Source organism: Neoarius graeffei, chromosome 1, assembly GCF_027579695.1.
Source record: "Neoarius graeffei isolate fNeoGra1 chromosome 1, fNeoGra1.pri, whole genome shotgun sequence".
In the NCBI taxonomy this organism is placed as follows: domain Eukaryota; kingdom Metazoa; phylum Chordata; class Actinopteri; order Siluriformes; family Ariidae; genus Neoarius; species Neoarius graeffei.
The window spans coordinates 103,392,354-103,410,736 of NC_083569.1; the positions used below are offsets into that span (position 1 = coordinate 103,392,354).

An 18,383-nucleotide genomic window follows, 5' to 3' on the forward strand; every position below is an offset into this window, starting at 1 on the left:
TCTTTAATGAAAGGTGATACAAGGCGGAAGTCCGCGCCGTTTTTCAGCAGTCGCGTCACATGACCAACGCCAGCAAATCAGGAAGGTGGATGTCACAGTGACGTTGTCCAATGAGACGCCAGCTAGAGCTCAGCACAGCGTATTCGCGTATTCTGAATGTTTACACAGCACCGGAGCTGACACGATCTAGATTGAATACGTGGACGCTGGCGGATTCCCGTTTCCAGGCGTTTCCAGGGGGTTTAATGTAAATGGACAGTGCATCTGCGAAGAAAATGAGACAGATACGGTCTAATGTAAACGTAGCCATAGACACAGACAACCATTCACACTCACATTCACACCTACGGTCAATTTAGAGTCACCAGTTAACCTAACCTGCATGTCTTTGGACTGTGGGGGAAACCGGAGCACCCGGAGGAAACCCACGCGGACACGGGGAGAACATGCAAACTCCACACAGAAAGGCCCTCACCGGCCACGGGGCTCGAACCCGGGCCTTCTTGCTGTGAGGCGACAGCGCTAACTACTACACCACCGTGCCGCCCGTCTTTTAAACATATTAAACATATTCAGGGCAGAACAGGAAGATTATTAGCACATCAGGCGCATGCAGCCACACTATCCAGATTGATCCCCAAGATCAAATCTGTGTCAGGTGAAATTACCTCAGATCCTATTGAGATTAATAAGATATTTTGTTCTTTCTACTCTAACCTCTACTCCTCACAATGTCCTTTAGATGTTTGGGATGGAGATAACCCTCTAGATAAGATTGTTTTTCCTAAACTAAACGAGGATTTGTGTAGGGAGCTGGGAAGTCCAATTTCTATCAAGGAAGTACAGGAGGCAATTATGTCACTTCAGAACAGTAAAACTCCAGGCCCTGATGGGTTCACTGTTGAGTTTAAGCTATTCTCTGCCACCATTGCACCAGCCCTCCAGAGAATGCATAATGAATCCTTTGTTGAGGGCCACCGGCCTCCTACCCTGTCGGATGCCTCTATTTCTCTCCTGCTTAAGAATGATAAAGACCCCTTCATGTGCGGTAGCTATAGACCCATTTCCCTCTTAAATGTTGACCTAAAGATCCTAGCCCAACACCTACAGCGGGTCCTATCAAGTATAATATCAATTGATCAAATGGGTATCATGCTTGGAAGGCACTCATTTCATAACACAAGGAGGCACCTAAATATCATTAATGCTCCTAGTTCGAACACTCCAGAAGTGATTATCTCACTAGATGTGAAGAAGGCCTTCGACAGGGTAGAGTGGAGCTTCCTTTTTTTTTTGTTTTGCAGAAATTCGTTTTCAATCCAGAATTTATATCTTGGATCAAATTGCTTTATGCCAGCCCAGTCGCCTCAGTCCACACAAACAGACTCCAGTCTGCCACATTTCCCCTCTATCATGGAACCAGACAGGGCTGCCCTCTTTCCCCCCTCTTATTTGCCATAGCTATTGAGCCTCTAGCCATCTGGCTGCACCAGGAGGGTGGGTTTGAGGGCATCACCAGAGCTGGGAAAGTTAAAGGACATGGGACATGAAACATAAATGCACGCTATATCAGTTTCTTTCCATTAAAAATATGAATTAATTGCATCAACAAATACAAAATCATCTATTAAATTCAGCAAAATCGTTATATTCGTGATGATTATATGGCATTTCTGCTCAAGCTCTGATTTGCATATTTTACAACCGGAAGAGCCGCTGTCACGTGATCATACGTCACAAAAACTTTCGGGCACAGCACAAGTGGGTAGATGAATGGAGAAGTGAATGACAAGAAAATTGTTTTTTATAGTCTTTAACGTACATTGAACATCATGGTGTATTGTGCTGCTTATGGTTGCAATAATTCCAATGGGAAATGCCCTGGAGTAAGTTTTTTTGCATTCCCCAAGGACCCGAAGCTGAGGAAAGTGTGGGCTCACTACTGCCGTAGAAAAAACTTTGCACCTACTGTTTCCCACAAACTGTGTTCGGACCATTTCACTGAGGATTCTTTCAACATTAATACTCAGGTACTGAGCGATATTAATTGCCAAGCCAAATTTAAGAGGCCGTATAGCCGGGTTCATGGAGGCAGTGATAGCGCCATAATATACAGGGCCTAACATTCCTACAACTGTAGAGACAGTCAAGAAATCCTGTAACATTAATGGACATTTAAATAGGAACAGTCCACCGTACTTCCATAATGAAATATGCTCTTATCTGAATTGAGACGAGCTGCTCCGTACCTCTCCGAGCTTTGCGCGACCTCCCAGTCAGTCAGACGCGCTGTCACTCCTGTTAGCAATGTAGCTAGGCTCAGCATGGCCAATGGTATTTTTTGGGGCTGTAGTTAGATGCGACCAAACTCTTCCACGTTTTTCCTGTTTACATAGGTTTATATGACCAGTGACATGAAACAAGTTCAGTTACACAAATTGAAACATAGCGATTTTCTATGCTATGGAAAGTCCGCACTATAATGACAGGCGTACTAACACCTTCTGTGCGCTTCGACAGCGCATTGATACCTTCACTCGGAGTTGTACCATTATCTTTTAGACAGGGCGGACGGACCAGGGCATTCGCCCGCCTGGCCGTGCCCGACGAGGAGCGCTCTCGGCCGGCTTGGGAGGCAGACGGCAGCCCCTCCTGGAAGTGTGGTTTTACCATGGGCCTCATGCGGAAAAATGCCGAGGTGCATTCGCTAAGCGACTGAAAGCCGAAGTAAGGATTAGTATTATAATTTTGGGTGTATCAATTATTGATTATCATAATTCTGACTCGTTTCGCCATTTTGAATGTTTTCATCTCGGACTCTGGAAGCATTGTATCTCAATCAATCTCGAAAAATATCAGCAAAAAAAAAAACTAGCTTGCAACGGACTTTAGCTAGATCTATGATGAACTTTCAATGTATGATACAAAAATAATACTTCTTTCAACAGATTATTAGCCTTTGAGCAGAATTGTTTTTAACTTACCAGGAAGTGTTATCGAGCTGACCGCTTTTAGTTTCATGGGGATTGAATGAACTCTCACTCTCAGAATCATCTGACCTGTCAGAGTAAAGACAAGATCCATGTTCATGTGAATTTCCAGCTATCGGTTCGAATTGATAGGGTCTAACTTCACATCTCTGTGAAACATCGGGAATGTCACTGTCAATGGTGTCCATTTCGGTAACCTGTTTACATTAGATTCCCAAGCGCTGGCTCCTTGGAAAGTTTTTGTGACGTCACGGGTCACGTGACCACCTAGCTAATTAACGAATCATTGTTTTACGTTGATGTATAAAAAAGTTGAATAATGTGATGATTTTCACATTTTTGACGCCCTGCAGTGATTTAGATGGCATTTCTTATGTCCTTTATACATAATTATACCCAGAAAAAAATCCATGTCCCATGTCCTTTAATAAATTATCGTTGTATGCCGACGGCCTCCTTTTATACATGTCTAATCCAGCTGCCTCTCTCCCCATGGTTCTAAGTATCTTCAACAAATTTGGGTCCGATTCAGGCTATAAACTTAACCTCCACAAGAGCAAACTTCTTCCCATCAATTCTCTGGCCAAAAATATAGCCCCATCTTTTTTCCCTTTCAAAAATGCTACAGACGGATTTAAATATTTGGGGGTGCATATTACAAATTCAATCAATCAACTTTTCTCCAAAAATTTCCCTCCTCTCCTTGAGAGGTGTAAACTAGACTTTGGTAGCTGGTCTGGTCTCCCACTATCCCTAGTAGGTCATGTTAGTTTAGTTAAAATGGTTGTTTTACCCAAGTTTTTATATCTTTTTTCACATATCTCCATCCTTATTAAAAAGTCTTTTTTTAGATCACTCAATCAATTAATAAGTTCCTTCCTTTGGGGAAATAAAAATCCATGCATCAGAAAACCAGTGCTACAGCTCCCAAAGGCTCTTAGTGGCTTAACAATGCCGAATTTCTTACACTATTACTGGTCCTGTAATATTCATCAACTTTTATACTGGATTACTAACACAGCAGACGAAGAGCGCCCTGCATGGGTGGAGATGGAACATGCATCCTCTAAACTCTCTCTTCATTCCCTGGTTTGCTCCCAGCTCCCTTTGATGGCCTCCAACTTTACCTCAAACCCAGTGGTAACTAACTCTGTTAGAATCTGGATTCAAATTAGGAAAAACCTAGGCCTCCATAGGGCCTCAGACCTCTCCCCCATTGTAAACAATCACCTATTTCTGCCCTCTTGCATTGACCTTTCGGACTTGGTTTGACAAAGGGATAACTAAATTTAAGGACCTTTACAACCAAGGGACTTTTATGTCCTTTTCTGAGCTCTCAAAGAAATTTGATTTGCCTAAATCCCACCTATTTCTTTTTTTTTTCAGATAAGGCATTTTATTCAGAATCAGAATCCCAAATTCCTTAGTCATCCCCCGGAAACTCTGGTTGACTCACTCTCTTGATCCTGAACAAAAGTGACTAATTTCTAGCATTTACAGCCTTATCAATTCTACTACTGACACCCCAGCGTCTGGTCCCAAGGATTCTTGGGAGCAAGAGCTTGGAACCACACTGCTTGATGATTATTGGCAACACATTTTACGGTTGGTTCACTCCTCTTCAATCTGTGCGAGGCACGGCCTCCTACAGTGTAAAGTTGTACACAAAGCTCACTACACTAATTTGAGGCTATCTCGGATTTACCCCAATGTAACTGACTCATGTAATAGGTGCAAACAATCTCCAGCTGACCATTCCCATATGTTTTGGTTCTGTCCCAGGCTTGCCACATTCTGGTCTGAAATCTTCAAAACTCTTAGCACAGCATATAACACTACTATCTCTCCTGAACCTCTCTTGGCTTTGTTTGGTGTCCCCCTGCAGCCTTTTACCTCTAAAGTCGTGCAGACTGTTCTTGCCTTTGCCACTCTGTTGGCCAGGCAACTTATACTCCTCAATTGGAAACACCCTCATCTTCCATCTCATAGAAGGTGAGTGAAAGAGGTATGACTGTCCATTAGACTTGAAGAGCTTAGATTTTCCCTCAATGGCTCCTTAAACTCATTTGAAACGACTTGGAGATCTCTCTTAAATTATATTGAATCCTTGACATCTCTGCCTGACTGTGACAATTGAGGCCCCGCTTTTGTTTAAATTTATTTATTTATTTATTTATTTATTCATTCTTTTTTCATTGTTATTTTTAAACATTTTTATTTCATTGATTTATTTAATTCATAATTTTCCTTATTTATGTATTTGTTGTATGTATTCTGTATTGTTTACATGTTGACACTGATTTACATTGAGAACTGTTCTCTTCTGGGTGGGGTGGGATTGTGGGAGGAATAAAAAGACCGGGAAAAAATGATAGACTGGAAGTCCTCTCTGTCATATTGCACTGTCATTTTGTTGCCTGTGAAATTGCTTCCAACAAAGAAAGTTAATAAAAAAATTGAGGATGTGCATCAGATGTTTTTAGCTTCACTGTTGATCGATGGGCCTTAAAAATGATTCAACAACCCATTTGTACAAACCATGAATGCAAATTAGCTGTGCATGACTACTGTAAGAGTGTAGAAACACATACCTAAGCTAGAATTTCATGTGGTGCAGTTGTGGCAAATTTTTAAATTGAGTCATGTCATCCATCCATTATCTATAACCACTTATCCTGTGCAGAGTCGCGGGCAAGCTGGAGCCTATCCCAGCTGACTATGGGCGAGAGGTGGGGTACACCCTGGACAAGTCACCAGGTCATCACAGGGCTGACACATAGAGACATACAGCCATTCACACTCACAGTCACACCTACGGTCAATTGAGAGTCACCAGTTAACCTAACCTGCATGTCTTTGAACTGTGGGGGAACTGGAGCACCCAGAGGAAACCCACGCAGACACAGGGAGAACATGCAAACTCCACACAGAAAGGTCCCCGTCAGCCACTGGGCTTAGATCCAGAACTTTCTTGCTGTGAGGCGACAGTGCTAACACCACGACACCACCGTGCTGCCCATTGTTCATTTCAGATTTGGTCAAATTTGTTGAAGTATAATTTAAATAAATTAATTTGTTCAACTGAACCAAACTACTACAAAATGAATAGTGCTCACAAAACCCTAATTTTAAACAAAACCCTAACCCTTTAAAACCCTAAAGAAACATCTGGATCACATGCTGTATAGAATGCTATGTTCAGTACATGCAAGAATTCCAAGAACTCTTAAGCATTTACATGAATGGTGTGTGTGTGTGTGTGTGTGTGTGTGTGTGTATTTTCATTTAGTTAAAAGGGAGAGTGATACTACCAGAAGGAAAACTCGCTAAAAAGGACCTCAATTTGAGAATCATAGTTGAAGACAAGAATGATGAAGACCCTTATTTTAATATTTCGTTCACTGGTTCTGTTAATGAGCTCAGTGACAAAGGTACATGGACTTTTTTTTTTATTCTTATAATGTGGGGTTTCTTGTTCCCGATAACAGCAAATCCAATAGTATTTTACTCCATAGCAATTTGCCAACATTTTTTTTATTCACCATGTCATAGTTTTAAACATTTTATATTTACATTTAAGGTTGTAGAATATCCACAAGACATCCTGTTCCTGAATCGTGTGCATTATAAAACCGATAAACATCAAGCTTCCCTCATCAGCCTATTTTTTTCTCTTTTGAAATTAATAACACAAAAAAATGCAGATGTCATTTTACAAAAAAAATTAAAAATAAAGCCCTGAATGTTTTTCCAGGATTAGCAAACTTCCTGACTTTTACAAAACACTGACACTGGAAACTCCTGCCTTAAATGTTTTTTAAAAAGTCCTCACAAAAAACTTCACCAGATCAACAATTATGTTTTTTTTTTCCCCTGACACACAATTATTTTTGTTTAGTGGACTGAAAGCTACTGAATTGAAATCACAGACTTCCAATTTTATTAGGTTTTTTTTTTCTTTAAATAGAAGAATTAATGAATTTAGAGCCACATGGCCTCTGCTATTTTTTCTTGCTTCACCAGGACACAATACAAGATACAAATCGTCATGCATCACATGGTGGGCTTTCCCTGTTCGCGCAAGACATTGTGGGACACAAATTTGAAACGGAAGAGGAAAATGGAGGATGCAAATGAAACGGGAAAGACTGACTACAGTAACGGAATGCGAGAAGAAAAGATGTTATGTTGCGAAGGAAAGGAAACGCTGGACCAAACTAATAAATATCGGTGGTCAGCGAGCACCTCGGTGCGATCAGCTGTTTGTTTAGCAAAAGAATGATGTAACTGTCAGTGCACAGTCAAGATAAACTTGTAGACAACAGTAATGCAACACTGGATGCTGCATGTGGGAAAACCCAACAGAAGTAAAAGAAGAAGAAGAAGAAGAAGAAGAAGAGGCTCCAGAGAATGCGCACACCAGACTTCCTCTGTCTGTTCGACTGTGAACAATTTCATGCACAATATTTGCTAGGGAATCCCTTCAAATTAAATAACTTCCCAGCCACAGAATGACCTGGGGTTTTTTATTTATTTATTTTTACAGTAGATATTACAGAAATAAACATATCACAATGACCAAATTTCTGAAGGAAACTAAATTTCACCGATTTTATGAAATCTAAAGGCCATCTAGCTTTAATATAATACTGTGCATTGCAGGTGCACTCCTGTCAGAGCTGTTCTTCTGGAAAATTAATAAACATTTTCTGACCAATCAGAATCAAGAAATCAACAGTGCTTTGCTATATTTTAATTTCCTATCAGCTGCACATAAGAGTGTCATTAATAATAAGTGGTTTCATAAATGGCCATATCTGTGATGTCTCAGGAAAATATTTTGATGTAATTTGTCACAATATCAATTTTGCAACATCATATTTGACATTCTGATTTTTGTTGGGAAAAGGGGAATATGGTCCTTTATAAATGTATCTCATATGGTTCTGTTTCAATGTTAATACTTTTTCTCCTAGACACCTCTGTAATTACAGTCACAGCTTATGATGCAGACGAGCCAGGAACACCAAATTCAAAAATTGCATACAGGATTATTCAGCAGGAGCCGGCGAGAGAGTCAATGTTCAAAATTGAGCGATCGTCTGGTGAAATCAAAGTCAAAATGAACACTCTGGACAGAGAGGTGAGCACCTCAGTCATAAAAAGCAGACATCACAATCACTATTGTGCAGTAAGTTCATCAACAGCCTTGTTGAAAGTGAGCAATTCCAGGAAGAGAACCCTGTCAAAGACATTAAATATTAGACAATATTTAGTTAGAGAAGATTAGAATCTGAGCTTCATACAATCTGAGTTTTATTATCCAAGGCTTTCTTATGCAGTGTCAGAATTATTGACATCCTTGGTAAAGATGGGTAAAAAAAATGTCTCTGTGGTTAATTAGCTTAATCTCATACTGTGGGTGGTAAAAGAGAGCAACTGGACTTGTTTGAAGATTCTTGAAGAGGTTTCACCTCTCATCCGAAAGGCTTCTTCAGTTCTATCTGACTAATAGGGAGTATCAGGTATTTATCCTCTCATGGATGAAAAGCAATCCTAAGGTGTCGTTGAGCCATCCTGCTGGTGTGGGTCACTGGGGGCTGGGTGTGAACAGCCTCGAGAGTCGTTAGGGTGATCAATGGATTGCTGGTTCTCTCTGTTCTCCTGTGAGTCACTGAAAACAGCTGGGTTTTGGTGTGCATTCAGGCCCTGTCCACACGGCAACAGATTCAGGTGAATCCGATACAATTGTTTATCGTTTAGGCCTGGCGTCCACACGGCACCGGCGTTTTGGGTGCCCCAAAACGCAATCTTTTGAGAACGGGTCCCAGAGTGGAAAGATCTGGCAACGTTGCCGTTGCGAAGTCGTCTGGATGAGTAGAACAGATTTGTTTACGATGACGTCACAACCACATGACTGTCAGTGCTTCACGCCGGGTAGAAGTGTAACGAACTCGATGCGAGTTGTCAACAAATCCTGTAACTTGGTTCATGAAACGCACTTACAAAATATTTTCACTGTGAATATTTATTGTGTAATGGTGCAAAGTGAGAGAGAGAGAGAGAGAGAGAGAGAGAGAGAGAGAAAATAGCCCTTAGGGCAGAGTCAATCCCGCCAGCAAAAATAGGGAAAAAAAGGAGCGATCTCACCTCTTCAGATGTTGGTTTAAGTCCTACAATACATTCCTCAAAAAGGGCGTAGAAAAACAAATTAATCCATCAACGTGTAGCATTCAATTTATTCCGGACCATTAAAGACGCCGCCTTCCGCGTAGAATCATACGTCATCCTCGCCGCCATATTGGATGGGTCAAAGCGGAGAATAAAGATGCCTCATTCATGTGCTGCGTTTAACTGTACCAACAGGTTTGCCGTCCAAACGAGATCACATGGGATTACCTTTCACAGGTGAGACTGGAAAAATACTTTTCATTGTATTTGGTCATTATAATGTAATTTTACGAACAGATTTTTCTGACTTTGTGGCTAATATGAAGTCTCGCACATAATAGTTTATGCGCATGCATCCTTACTTCTTCTATTGATCTGGTGTCTCCGAAGGGACCGTCTTACAGCGCCCCTAGAGGTGTGGCATGTGTATTGCATCATTTTCAGCAAGCATTGCGTTGCCATATGGACCTGATATTTTACTGATTGTTGCCCATGTGGACGCGATATTTTTTTAAAATAACATCTCGTTGCCGTTGTCGTGTGGATGTAGCCTCAGTTGTCTGGGAAGTGTGCCAAGGACTGCATTGTAGGTGGCTGATAAATGATGTCTTAGACCCCCACCTCTGTTCAGTGATGGCCGTTCCAGGTTGACAAAAATGGCTTCTTTTTTAACTTTGACAGATTTTCTAATTATTGTGTTTACACTTAGCACTAAAAATACCCAATGTGCATTACTCAAATATGTCACACAACCACTGAAAATACTTTAGACAATCTTTAAACTATAGTAACTTTAAAATGATACAATCTGCTGGAGTAGTCTGTGCTCTCTCCTAAATGAGTTGTAATCCTTAATTTATGTTACCAGGGTGTTTTCATGGCATTCAAACTGGGGAATCCTGCCTCATGGCAATATGAGACATTCTCCTGAGCTACTGATATTTTTCTATTGCGTGCTCCTTTAATGCAAGACAGAATTCAAAACAATTTTTAAATTGTTAATATTTATGGGTCAAGACTATTTTCAACTTTTTCTTACACAGACACAAGAAATGTACAAACTGATAATCACAGGCACAGACATGGACGGACACTATACTGATCCTCAAAACAAACCACGGACAGGAACAGGGACTGTGACCATCAACATACTTGATGTCAATGATAACATCCCCATATTAGAGGACGGCTCTGTGAGTGGGTTTTTTTCTCTGGATTTTTTTCTTATAATGAATAGCTAATGTTAATTGTGTCAGAATTATATAAATCTCTAATAAATTATTTAGTGCATATTGATCTTATTCAAATGGCTTGATGGTGATTGCTAGCTTGGTTAAAATATGTTGTTACATACATGGCATTTGAGTGAAAGTTTGATATGTTGCTATATAGCAGTGGCGGCTGCTGGTTTGTAAAACGGGGAAGCCCATTTTACGCATTCATCGTAAAACCTGTAGGCCGGATATCAAAGCATGGAAAGGTGTGCCCCATTAGCATAGTGAACTAGACAACCCTACCTAGTGGCAGAAAGTATTTTTGCTTGTACATTTCATGTTATAGTCTGGCTTGCCAGGCTAGTGCCTCATATCCTTAATCAAAAATATCAAACATCCAAAAATCACTGGCTATTCAACGAAGAGCCTTGAACATCATACCCTGATATGCAACACAGAGTCTTTAACACAACACCCAGCTGTGCAACACATCCTTGAACATCTTCTGCAACACAGTCTGGAAATTCATAACCAGGTAGGCTATGCAACACACAGAACCTTGAATATTATACCCAGGTATAACCTATAACACAGAGCCCACCATTCTCTTAACATTACTGAACAATATACACACTTCAGATTCATGAACATTATATGATGCACACTATTTATACACAAATTCTGCCCTCCGCTCCTTTTCCAGAAAATGGTCTGTGACCCTGTCATACTAGCTGGTTGTGCTTTCCAGAGACTTCACCAATTTCTGTTAGCAGCTAGCACTGCAGATCCCAATAATGCTCAAGCTAGCCTACAACCAGATTGAACTACAAATGAAATAAATGAGTGAATTCGCGAATGATCAAACTGATAGAATGGATGAAAGTTAATGGAGCACAACGAGTAATATTTACATTTATTTACAGAGTAATGTACAGAGACATCAATGAGAAGAAACGTTTATATGAAAAGAAAGTCGGACAGCACTTTGGCACACGACTACACTTTCTCGACATCCGCTGGGGACTGACTGATCATACTTCCGTGTTCCTCGCCGACGCCGAAGTACAGACCCCGCCCTCCTCATGTCTTTCAAACACTACCTCCAATAATCCTTCATCAGCCCAGCTTCTTGTCCCTCCCACTGTCTCGTTTAGTCCCAGAGAAGCCCGGCTTCCCTGGAAGTGACGATTTTGTCGATTTTAACCAATAACAACTAGCCGAAATTGGCTGTTCAGAGCCCTCTCATAGACTGCAACGGATACCCGGCTGCCAGCCATAGAGCCCATTGAAATAAGAAAGGTTACAGCCAGTGTTGCCAGATTGGGCGGTTTTAAGTGCATTTTGGCAGGTTTTGAACATATTTTGGCTGGAAAACGTCAGCAGTATCTGGCAACGCTGGTTACAGCCTGGCAGCAAAGGTGATTCTCGTAGCAAACTGCAAGTTCGTCAGACATCACTCAAATAAGTTACAGGATAGTTATGAACGTAAATACAATCTTGGGCATATATTATGTTATGCAAGTTATTGTTTTAATGAGAATTCAACGTCGTAGATGCCACAGTTTGGGGAGAGAATTTTAGGGGAAGCTCGGCTTCCCTTGTTGTCTCTGAGAAATCGCCCCTGCTATATAGTGTACGCTTGTGCCATAATGTTGAAATTCAGTGTATAGAAGGTGCTGCAAATATCTTGCATACAACTGTTTTTCCTCCTGTGGGACTGGGATACAAACAGCACCAATCAAACTCTGTAATCAGACTCTCAAAACAGAACACAAAACATCCAACTCATGGCTGAATGCTTCTTCTCACCATGTGTGTGTGATGTTTGCAGTGCATTATTTAGTGCATATTGCAGTGGATTATTTAGTGCATATTGATCTTATTCAAATGGCTTGATGGTGATTGCTAGCTTGGTTAAAATATGCTGTTACATACATGGCATTTGAGTGAAAGTTTGATATGTTGCTATATAGTGTACGCTTGTGCCATAATGTTGAAATTCAGTGTATAGAAGGTGCTGCAAATTTCTTGCATACAACTTTTTTTCCTCCTGTGGGACTGGGTTGCAAATAGCACCAATCAAACTCTGCAATCAGACTCTCAAAACAGAACACAAAATATCCGACTCATGGCTGAATGCTTATTCTCACCACGTGTGTGTGATGTTTGCAGTATGAGGGGACTGTGGAGGAGAATAGAATGAATACGAAAGTGGAAATGGAAGTCCGAATTAAGGCCACAGACAAGGATAAGATTCACACGGAAAACTGGGAGGCTGTGTACACCATCATTTCTGGAAATGAGGCTGGTTACTTCGATATCAGCACGGACCCCAAAACTAACGAGGGCATCCTAACAGTCAAGAAGGTAAGATAGATAATTTACACAGGTGACACAACAGATGAAAACATTGAACATCATGGAAAGCTTTATTTCACATGAAAGTCCAGCGTGAATCTGACTCTGGAAATAGTGGAGGTCTTTATTGTGTACATTCAAATAAATTAAATGTCTATTTATTAGTCTAAATAAATCGTCTAAAATATCACTGGCTGAAACTGAAAGTAATAATCACCTTTTTTGCACAAGCCAAATGTTTTGTGATTTCCACTACAATTGATGAACAGAGTATTGGTCAGGTTATCTTGGATGTTTTGCAGTCATGGAACCTCTTTAAAGATAATCAAAATACAATAAAATCTGTTGATAGACTTATTTATTGAACATGTTCCAAATATTAGGCTCATTATTTACAATGATGTGTTGCCTCTTTTTTCTATTTATCAAACTTACTTGCTTAATCCAGATAATTCAGCATTAAATATATTCAAATGACCCTTAAAAGAGGTTAATAACTAGAACAATTCAGTAATAAATATAAATAATTCAAGAATGGTGGGTTGAGAGTTCCACCACTGTCACTAAATTTCAAAAAGCAAAGAAATTACAACTCCCTTGGCTCTTCCTCATGGACTCCATTTTAAAAACCATGGGTCTAGTCCTGGGGGCGGCATGGTAGTGCAGTGGTTAGCACTGTCACCTCACAGCAAGAAGGTTCTGGGTTCGAGCCCAGTGGCCGACGGGGGCCTTTCTGTGTGGAGTTTGCATGTTCTCCCCGTGTCTGTGTGGGTTTCCTCCGGGTGCTTCAGTTTCCCCCACAGTCCAAAGACACACAGCAAATTCCTCAGTGTTGAATTAACACCCAGAGTGTTTATATAGGTCCAATTGGACCAGTGGCAGCTGGTAGTCCTTCAAACGGGAGGCTGGTCAGTTACGATATTTCCAGATTTAAAAGAAAAAACACATCAATTTTGCCCATACTCTTGCCTCTGATCTGGCTAATTGTTGGCAGGGTCACAAACTGTGAAATAACAGGTTCTTTTGGCCCATTAGCCTACTGTCCAATATACATGATGGTGGTGTTGGGGGGGGTATATTTTAACATTTTACAGTATATTTTAAAATTGTGGCATGTTGTTTAAAAACTGATCATTATTGAAAGCAGCTCTTTGTCAGCAACCTCAGCAGTAACAGCAGAGTGTTCTGGAATAGGCACAAGCACTGACCTTGGGGAGCCAAACATAGAGCTGGGTGCCACACATTTCATTCAATGACACTTTCCCTATATTTTACTTATTTTGACTGAGAAATGTTTTATTGACAATTTTGATAACCCTTCACTTTTAATCCAGGTCTGTAGTGTGAAATGTTCTCGGCTGTGTTTTTGTTTAAAAATGTTTTCCAAATTGTAGCTGTGTTTAATTCATATCCAGAGAAATATATATTCCAATATAATATACTCAGCATAAACATTTTAAATAGATTCTATATTTTTAGTCCACCCATGACATATTACTAAAGTAGCCTATTTACTGTTGTTGATGTGGGTCACTTGCTGTTAGCCAATTCACTTTCTCGTACCAGGAGAGCTGAAAGGAACAAGTATTATTTCCTACCTTTTTCACCAAGTCAATTTGAGGCGTTGGTCTACCCTGCTCTTTAATTTTAATTTTTTCCTCGAAAGGAAGACTGGCAAATGGCTTCGCCAAAATTAAATCAGCAATGCTTGGCATCCGTGTGCAGCTTTCTTGCTAGCTGACTAGCCCCCTCAAGTTCAAGTTCAGTCACTCAAATATACAAAATTTCTGGAACTAAGATAGCAAACTTGACAACACTATATTTACACTTTATTTACAATGAAAATATATACAAACTAAAATAGCTGGTAGAAACCGTATGTAATGAATGAAATCGAAATGTAAGCTGATCTCTTACAATACACCACAGCACTTGCGAATCTGCATGGGACTGAACTGAAATTCACCGCTGCCTGTCTATAGTTGAAACGAGCTGTCAATCAAAGAAAATATCCAGCCGCTTTCACCAATCACCAGTCTCCTCACGGAAACTGCCATGTTCCTCCCACTGTGAGGCTGGGAGTCCGTGGGGCGGGCATTTTCGCAGTATTTGTCCAATAACCGTCTTGCATTTTGAGATTGAAAAGCGCATAGCTCCCAAATGCCATTGAAGTCCACTGAGGCTGGGCTGCATCGCGCTGTCATGAGGGGGAAAAACTCATGCACACATTAGGCGAACTGGGGAAAGTTATAACGGAATGATTTTGCACTGTAGTTGGATTGAGCACATATATTTCTATGATTCTGGATCTGAAATGGCAATGTTATAAAGTCGGCTATAACATAAGCCTAGCGCAATTCATCCTACACGATGTTCGTCATTTTTAGAGGAGGCTGAGCCTCCCTAGTTGTCTTAGAGCAATTGCCCATGAATTGGACCTATATAAACACTCTGGGTGTTAATTCAACACTGGGAATTTTGCTGTGCATGCAGGTTAGGTTAATTTGTGACTCTAAATTGACTGTAGGTGTGAGTGTGAATGTGAATTGTTGTTTGTCTCTATGTGTCAGCCCTGTGATGACCTGGCAATTTGTCCACGGTGTACCCTGCCTCTCGCCCATAGTCAGCTGGTATAGGCTCCAGCTTGCCCGCGGCCCTGCACAGGATAAGCGGTTACAGATAGTGGATGGATGGGTCTAGTCCTGTTCATGTTGTGATTTGGTATGAATTAGCCAAAACCTCCAATATTTTTGTTGATTTGCAGTTGTTTTTGCATGCTCATGAAGGAAAATAAAATTTAATCTCTGCCTTCATGACAAATTTTAGCCTGCATTATTATCACTTCCTGTGATATTAATATTACCCAAAAACTGTATATTAGTAGCAAAATGGAAGAAGCAGACAACTGTGATGAAACTGTTTATGAGGGAGGATTTTTGATGTCTAAAAAATGATGCCAGTCCTCTTTTCCCCATCAATCTCATCATCCCTGTGCTTTTTTTTTTTATCCCTCGTGCTCACCGAACATACTTAGAAAATTCTGCATCACTACATTGAAAAATAAAGAATTTCATCATAATTTTTGGTTTTAGAATGTTGACTTTTTAGTCTAGGACCTTTTTAGTCTTGCACACGATTTAGGAGAGGATAACTCAACTGTTACAGGCTAATTTGACCCCAAGGAATAACTTGGGATGTGTGCCAAAATCGCTATCTGGGGCAAACAGCCTGAAAATGACCGATCCCCATACCCAAAAACCAATAAAATGAGGTATTGCACATACTTCTGTGGTGAGTGGTTCAAAAATTGATATTTTCAATATGGCTACCGGCAACCATCTTGGATTGGTAATTTTTGGCCTGTTCGCCCCAGATAGCGATTTTGGCACACATCCCAAGTTGTTCCTTGGGTTCAAATTACCCTATAACAGTTGAATTATCCTCTCCTAAATTATGTGCATACATTCTCACCAAGGTCCTCTACTATTTGCAATTTTGTGCAACACCTACACTTAAAACATTAATGATGTGTGGAAACATTATGTACGAAGGATAAGACCAGAGAAATATATCAAAATGTATACGCATATGAGTGATGTTGACCATATTTCATAAAAATAAAAATCCTTGAATTCTCACTACCTTCTTATTAGCATACTTTAAACTGTATACAAACTGTAACAGCCTGAATTATGACTAAACTTAAGAATCATACTGTCAACCAAAGCCTATAACATTTATTTACTTTCTACTCTTTCTCTATAAACCCTTATTTAAAAAAAATCTACTTTAATCTCATTGTACATGTTTATAGTGACAATAAAGGCATTCTATTCTATTCTCTTATTTTATTCTCTGATTTATTTTTAATTATCTTTTAAAGGAGCTGAACTATGAAGAGTTGAAAGAGATCGATCTGGAAGTGGTGGTCGACAACAAGGCGCCTTATCACAAGTCGGTGGTGATTGGCGAGCGCAGAAAATACCGCATTAAGATCAGAGTGCTAAATGTGCCTGAAGCCCCTCAGTTCGTCCCCGCTGTCAAAATTGTCTCCATCTCTGAAGACAGTACCACCATTGACCTGAATAAGGTCATCACCATCTTCACAGCCAATGACACTGATACACAATCAACGGCCACTAACATCAGGTGAGAAATATGAACTAAAATTCCAGATGTGAAAGTGTTTCAGATATCAAAATGGAGATTTTTTTTAAAAAATCTAACATAAGCTACCATAAGCATTGTGTTAAATATTAGTGTATACATTATTGATCTCCAATAGAACTGAAGTGAGTGTTTGAATTTATTGTTGAAAATTTAAAGACTTAATTTCCTTGTGGGAACAAGGTCGATTTATTTATGGACAGTGGTGGTTCAATGGTTAAAGGCTCTGAGTAACTAATCAGTATTTCTGTATTTTACATTACTGTCCTGTAATGTACTTTATGTGTGAGAAATAAAGTCCTCTTCGTCTTCTTCGTCTTCTTCTTCTTCTTCTTCTCTTTAACATGACATGTTTACATAGTCACTTGTCTCAATTCTGGGTTTGGCCAGAAAAATCGAGGCTATCAAAAAAATTCCAACTTATAAATTCCCACTCAGATGATTATGTGGGAGCTGACTTTCTCTTTATTAATGCTTCATTACTTATCAATAGATGTATGGCTAAGCCTGAATATCTATTTAGATATTATAGCATGTCAAATTTAGTTATTGCTGCACAAATTAATTACTTTATTAACCTTCAGAAAGCACTTTATCCTAGTCATGGCTGCAAAGGATCCAGAACCTGTCCTTGGATGGGATGGCAGTCCATTGCAAGGCACTATGCACACAAACATTCACACATTCATTCACAATTTAGAATAGCCAGTCCACCTCCAAGCATGTTTTTGGACCACCTTTATTAAAGCATTCATATGAAAGAAGGTAATGTTGGCCTGAACTGTGCACCATGGATTTAGTTCACTTTTAAAACTGTGGCTAAGGTGAATATAATTCATTAATATTTTAACAGATGAGAGAAGAGAATTCGAAAACTTTGCATACTGGAGTGGTCTACATATTAAATAATTTATTAAAATAGCTTTTGGCAAGATATTTCTCTTATTCTTTCTGTTTTATCCTGAATCATATAAACCTAGTTTGTTCATTTTAAGTAGTGTTAATTCTTGCAGCCACCTCACGGAAGAAGTTTTGATATTGTGCAATTGTTCTCTTGCTGTAATTAACATTGGATTTTATACTGGATCTTTGTTTAAAGTTATGGCTAAAGGCTGAAACTGTTGTCAGGGCTAAACATTATCATTATTTTATTGCTGTAGGTATCTAAAAGGAAAAGATGTTGACAACTGGGTGAGCATTAATGAGAAAACAGCTGAGATCAAACTCAACAAATATCCAGACTACGAGTCCAAGTTCCTGATCAATGGAGTTTACTACATGACAATCTTAGGCATCACCAATGGTAAGTTAGCCAAAGATGGGAGCAGCCATGTGGCTGGTCTTTCAAGAATGTGCAATATACAACCCAGTGATACAGATGATAGGATTAGGCAACTGTGACGAGGTCAGGAATTACCTATGCTGTACAGAGGATAATAATTAATGACAGGGAGAGTTGCTTATTTTCATATGAGAACACATC

At 39.9% G+C, this 18,383-nt stretch overlaps 1 protein-coding gene across 1 annotated transcript in view; it reads left to right on the forward strand.

The window, feature by feature from the left end:
- Positions 1 to 18,383, forward strand: part of LOC132879777 (desmoglein-2-like protein) — a 135,854-nt gene that overhangs the window by 40,952 nt on the left and 76,519 nt on the right. The window contains exons 4-9 of the mRNA XM_060913746.1: positions 6,280 to 6,421; positions 7,967 to 8,133; positions 10,205 to 10,354; positions 12,548 to 12,742; positions 16,617 to 16,882; positions 18,061 to 18,203. Coding sequence (XP_060769729.1) covers positions 6,280 to 6,421; positions 7,967 to 8,133; positions 10,205 to 10,354; positions 12,548 to 12,742; positions 16,617 to 16,882; positions 18,061 to 18,203 — 1,063 coding nt within the window. The remainder of the gene's footprint in view (positions 1 to 6,279; positions 6,422 to 7,966; positions 8,134 to 10,204; positions 10,355 to 12,547; positions 12,743 to 16,616; positions 16,883 to 18,060; positions 18,204 to 18,383) is intronic.